Genomic DNA, 6,000 nt, shown 5'->3' on the forward strand with positions numbered 1-6,000 from the left:
GGCGGGGACTCGGGTGCCCCTCACCAGGGGTGGGGGCTCTCGGGCGCCCACGTGCCCTTCACCGAGGGCGGGAGGGCTCTGCAGGGTGTTTGATGCGCTGAGCTCAGCCATGCCCTATGGCGCCCACGTGTACACGGCTCACACCTCATCCACAGGCAGCCGTCCTCCAGGAGCCCAGCGGGAACCAGCTGGGCTGGCTCCTCTCCGGGCTGCTTGCACCTGGTCCAACTGAAACAGCGTCGCTGGCCCAAGGTGCCGCTCCTCCAGCCGCCCACTGCAGCCCCAGCCCTGTGCGTCACTCGCAGCCTTGCTCCAGCACGGCTGCCACTCGGCCTGCCCTGGGCCTGGTGGGCAGAGCCAGAGCTGGCCCCAGGGCGCGGCTGGATGGGAGCCAGAGGGGTCCGCAACACCGGGGGGGGGGGGCAGGAGGCTGCTGTAGACCAGGGGCCCTGCAGGAAGCTGCAAAGGGAGCAGGCTCTGAGGAGAGGCCTGGCTGCCTGAGGTCCCAGCACCGTGGATGGGACACCAGCCCCGCGCGGTCCAGCGACGTGGAAATGAGGCCAGCCCCTCGCACCACTTCTCAACTTTTAAGGAAAAACCACTAGCAGAGAGAGGCCACCTGCCCTGGGCTGGGGGGGGGCCACGTGAGCGAGCGCGGCCCTGAGGCCAGACCTGAACAGGCCTGTCCCCGTTCAGTGGCCAGGCGTCAGGGTCCCGCCCGTCCCTGCTCTGAGAAGCCCGTGCCCTGGCAGCCCGTGGAGTGGGCTCTGATCTCTGCTCCACCCACTGAACACTGGCATGGGAATGGCCTGGCCCTTCGTCCTGTGCTGCTCAGCCCTTCTGCTGCGCCAGGGTCACCCCAGTGATGGTGGGGAGCGGCGTGGGGCCAGTCCAGGGGTCCCTGGGGTCACCGACTCGCGCCCACCCCCTCCCTGAGCCTCTCAGCGTAACTCGGGGGTTGCTTTTTCCCACAGACTTCTCACCGCCCGCCTCCCCGCTGGATGGGCTCCTTCCCCCTCCCGAGCGGTGGGAGGGCGCGGCGTGGGCTGGAGCAGAGCCCCTTCCCCTGCCCACCTGGGAGTGGGGCACTGGCTGGCTGGAGGAGATGGAAGCCAAGTACTCCCAGAGGCCCGAGGGGACTCCTGCCGCTGAGAAGCCGGAGGGGAAGGCAGCACTGAACCGGACCCGGACCCGCCCTGCCCCTGGGCCTGGGCCAAACGGCAAGTGTTAGTGCCCATGCTGCCTGGCATGGGGCGAGTGGGACGCTGGTGGGCCGGCCTGCCCTGGCATTGCAGCCCTGCATCCTCCCCAGCCAGGGGAGCCCAGGCCCCACCCGCCGGGCCGCTCCTGGGGCCAGCCACATGCACCATGGTGCCCGAGGGTGGCCTTAGCCTGCTCGGGCACTGCGCTCTCTGGGTAGCCCTAGACTCGCCCCCTCCTGGGCAGCACTTGGCCAGGAAATCAGCCAGAGCCCTTAGCGTCCCTGGGTCCTTCAGAGCATGTCTACACTGAGACCCTGTGGCTGGCCCCTGCCAGCTGACTCGGGCTGCGGGGCTGTTCCATTGTGGTGTAGACGTTCAGGCGCGGGCTGCAGCCTGAGCGCTGGGTCCCTTCCTCCTGGCAGGGTCCCAGAGCCCGGGCTCCAGGCCTTGCGCCCACGCTGGGGCAGGACAGGTTCCTGTCATCTGCAGAGCTCCCTGTGACACACACCAGCGGGCACACAGTGCCTAGGCGGGGAGCCAGCCAGGCCAGACACAGGAGCACCCTCCACTCACCCCTAGAGCAGGGGCTGGGAGCCACCAAGGCTCATAGGGACCACCGAGAAAAAACCGCTGGGAGACTCCCCAGGAGAGAAGGGAGATAGTCCTGGAGCCTGCTTCTCCCAGCAGCTAGGAAAGGGAGGAGAGTTCCCCACCTAACCCAGGAAAAAGTCCCCAAACAGCCCCCTCCGGCGACCCCCTTGGATAAGTGCCCCAGCCCCTTCCTGCTACCAAACGCCCTCTGCCCCATATCGCTCCCAAGTGTGAATGCCAGCCTCAGGGCAGACTGATAAAAACCCTGGGCACGAACCCCTGAACTTCGAACCAACCAACTGCCCCAAGTGCAAACTGCCCCAGCACTCTGACAGCCTGAACACGGAGCCCCGCCAGCCCTAGGGTACTCCGCTCCGGCTTGCCACCCATGGGAACGTATCGCCCTGACAGGTGACCCTTCCGACCAAGAATCACAGCAATAGTCAGATACCCACTTGCCCCAGGCCGATTGCACATTAGGTCTCACACCAAGGACAACGCTTGTGGCCAATCCTCTAATAAACTGTATGAAGATTTATTACCTAGGAGAAGAAAACTAGAGAGTTATTTACAAGGTTAAAGCAAGCAAATAGAGACACACCAATGAGGTACGGTCTTGGCTTTCACAGTGTAACAAAGGCGTCTATAATCAGCAAGTTCTATTGTCCTTTAGGGCTAACCCAGGCTAAGCACTGGGGATCCCTTGCTTATGCCTAGGAAACTCCTTCCTCCCTCTCCCGCCCCCAAGTCCAAGCAGCACAGATACCTAGTTCCTTTTGTCTGGGGGGCTTATCCCCCTCCGGCCATGTGCTCTCCGCTGCAAACTCAGCTGGTGGAGGAGTCCACTCGCATGCCTCATCTTTACGGGGAGGAGAGCAGGATGGGGAGCACTTCGTTTCTCAATCCGGATGTAGGCGTTTCCAGTTGTAGGCTCCCGCCAGAGCCTGTCTGGTATCGCTGGGTCTCCTCCCTCAGGAGGGGGTGCAACGACTTCCGCAGAAGGGCAGCTCGTCACACTAATTAGTGGCCTCTCCGGTATGGCGATTCCTTGAGGCTCACCCTCCACCCGCTCCTATTGTGTGGAAGACAGATCAATGCAGGCTGCAACTACCAGGCATTCACTAGAGGCCAACCACTAAACATGTCGTTATCATCCTCAGACCTGTTTGATCAGTATTCACCCCCATGTGAGCTACAGTGATTCCAGCCCTGGATCTATCAGTGTCCAGTAGAGACATGGGGACCTTGGCATGAGCTGGCACCTGGCCTGCCAGCATCACCCCCCTCCCCCACCTGTCCAGCCTCACACACCTGCATGCTTCAGTGAGCAGGTGAGATGCTCGGCGAGAGACGGCTCCAGGGCAGCCTGCTCCCCCCCCCCCCGCCCCCGGCAGCCACACTGGAGCCTCGCCTCGCTGGGCTGGGGGTTGACAGCGAGGGCAGCGGCAGGAAAGAAGCTAGCCTCTTCCTCTTAGTGATCACTGGCGCCTTGTCCCATCTCATGCCGGCCTGGCCTCAGGAGTGGCCACGCTGGAACAAGCCACTGAGCCCGCCAGGCCAGGCCTCCCCGGGCTGGGACACTGGCCCGGCCAGCTGATCTGGAGGCAGGTGCAAATTTTAGTGAATTTTGGAATAACCTGCCCTGTGGGACGCTTCTCCCCAGCCCTGTGCAGCGTGGGCTGGGGGCAGGCAGGGTCCCGAGGGACTGGTTCAAGCAGAAACGCACCCTGGGGCTCCGGGTGCAGCTCAGGGATGCCAGCGCCACACAAAATAACCTGGACTTGCAAAGCCTCTGGTGGCCTCGCCCCTGCCCTGGCGCTCCACAGCCCAGCCCCCCCACATTGCCCCCAGCCGGACTGCCACTCCCCACAGAGCCTGTCCGTCCCTGGGGCACTGCACTGGACTGCGTGCAGTGATTAGCTCCCAGAGGGAGCCGGCTCTGAGTCCCAGGACACTGGGGGAGGTGACTGGCTGATATGGGCACCCCTTGGGGTGAGGGTGAGGCAAGGCCGCTTTGGGCAGTGCTGTGGGAGCTGGGGTCAGGCTAGTGAAGGGCAAGGGGCACTGGGACACGTGTGTGACGGGGTAGCGGTGCCTGAATCCATGGGGTCTGGCTGGGGTAGAGGAGAAGGTTTGATCCAAGGCCAGGCGCAGGGCCAGGTACATTTTGGGCCGGATCCTCGACGCTCTGGTGCGTCCTGCACAGCAGCCTTCCGTTCCCGGGTAGGCCTCTCTCGGCTCCTGGCCATCCCGGAGCGGGCACCATCCCGGAGCCCCTCAACCTGCAGATTTGCCTCTGGGCACTCCCCTGCCCTGTGCCAGCTGGAGATGCCATGGCCCTGCGTGGCAAGCCCAGCCGTCGTGCCCATCTCGCAAGGAAACAAGCTCGTTCGCCAGGGGCTCAGAGTGCCCCTTGTCATCAGCGCCTGACTCCCAAACAGGCCAGCGGGTTTCTTTCCTCTGAGCCCCACTGGGCCTTGACTCGGGAACACAGTACAAACGGTCTCCTTGTGAAGAAGGAAAATTCCCCTTGTCCCCTCGGGAGGGGTTGCTCTGCCCAGGGCTGGGGTCCCCATGCCAGGCCTGGTCTGCCTGTGGACGGCGGAGTGACACTCTGAGCCTGCTCGGCCCCTGCTGCTCGCTGTGCGTAAAAGGTGATTCCTTTCCAGGTGCCTGCATGTCGGAGTCCAGCAGCCCTGCTGCGGGGGCGGTGGGGGCGTGCCAGGCCCCCTGCCCTGCTGCCCACAGTCCCATGCCAAGCAGCTCTGCCATTCCCAGGAAGGGGGAGACGACCAGGGTTGCTCTGCAGCCGATGGATGCGGGGGCGACAGAAGTCCAGGCATAGAAAGCTGAGCACGTTCTGTACCAGGCGGGCACGACGTCTGGGATGCCCAAAGCCCAGGGAGACTCTTGGGGCACCGTGGGCCTGAGGGCGAGCGCTCGGCTACTACTGAGCCCACCCCCGGTGCCTGCTAGACACGCCTGGCTCCTGGTCATTGACAACAGCATCCCTGATGGAAGGCCGTAGCCGCTTCCCCCAACGTGGGCTGCGATCCCATGGGAAAAGGATTCCCCAGCCTGCCCCACACGCTGAGGGGGAGCATTCACCAAGGGCCAGGCAGATGGGGCAGTGCAGAGCCCTCGCCAAGCTCCACACCAGCCGCGTGCAGGAGAGGAGCCCCACGCAGCACGGCCTGGCCACGGCCAGCAAACGTTGCCTCCTTTTCTCCAGAGTGCCTGGTCCCTGGCAGGACTTCTCCCGCTGCCCCACTCACAGGCTGGCGCGCCATGTGGGGGCCAAGCCGGGATTCCTGCTGTTGGCTTCAGGGCCGATCTCTGCTCCGTGACGCTGTCTGGGGCACTCGCCAGCGTGGGCTTTTCCTGGGTCACACGGGGAACCCCCGGGTTTGGAGGCCCTTGCAGCTGCTGTCGGTTTACAGAAGCCTGCATTTGCTGCCTAGGTTGGAGCTGGGAGCCCGGCAGCTCTGCCCACCCAGCTGGGTTCACCACACTCAAAGCTGGGGGTTGTTTGGCAATTGCCTGTTACGGTTTGGTCAGGTCTGCCCTGGGCAATGCTCTCAGCTCTGCAGGGGCACGAGCCTTGAAGCGTTTAATATTTCCTTTAATTGCTGTTGTGAGACGTTTTCCGGACCTGCCTGATTGCCCAGTGTTGTGGCCTTATTCCTGTAAATAAAGAGAGCTTTTCCAGCGAGCTGATGGCCGCTGAGTCACGCTCTTCACGGCGCCCAGCGAGCCCCGGGGGCCACCCACGGGGCACGGTGTTAGCACCCCAGGAGCCCTCCAGAGCCTGGGCATTGTGCTGCAATGAAAGGCGCAAAAAAAGCAGCTGAAAACAAACTCCTGACAGCTGCAAGGTCTATCGGAGAGCATGCGGGGGGGCTTGATTTGCCTCAGCACGTGTCGTTCCCGCCCGTTGGCATGTCTGCCCTCGGCTCCTGTATGGCCAGCGTGCAGGGAGCCTGTACTCCTCGGGCTCTGCGTGTGGTGGGCCCCTCCTCCGCAGTCACTGCGAGCGAGTGGGCAGCCCTGCGGGCCTGGCAACGTGCACTGAAGCTAGGCAGATACCCGCTGCAGTGGCTCTGTGGGTGGCCCAGCCCCGCTCAGCCCTGTGAGATCCCCTCGAGGAGTTAAATCACCCTGGTCTAGCAGGCCAGCATGCAGTGATGGTGTCTGGAAAGTCAGCCAC

General features: G+C 63.7%; 1 protein-coding gene across 2 annotated transcripts in view; it reads left to right on the forward strand.

Annotated features, from left to right (window-relative positions):
* The window catches only part of ROBO4 (roundabout guidance receptor 4), a 68,665-nt gene extending 63,168 nt beyond the window's left edge, over positions 1 to 5,497 (forward strand). Inside the window, exons 19-20 of one of the 2 annotated variants that reach the window (XM_073320877.1) lie at positions 975 to 1,220; positions 4,463 to 5,497. In XM_073320877.1, the coding sequence (XP_073176978.1) occupies positions 975 to 1,220; positions 4,463 to 4,638 (422 nt within the window). In that variant the 3' untranslated portion in view covers positions 4,639 to 5,497. Of the gene's footprint in view, positions 1 to 974; positions 1,221 to 4,462 lie in introns of those variants that run through there. The other variant, XM_073320878.1, reaches the window with a different exon arrangement.
* Positions 5,498 to 6,000: the final 503 nt, after the last annotated feature.

The sequence above is a fragment of the Lepidochelys kempii genome, chromosome 22, assembly GCF_965140265.1.
Source record: "Lepidochelys kempii isolate rLepKem1 chromosome 22, rLepKem1.hap2, whole genome shotgun sequence".
In the NCBI taxonomy this organism is placed as follows: domain Eukaryota; kingdom Metazoa; phylum Chordata; order Testudines; family Cheloniidae; genus Lepidochelys; species Lepidochelys kempii.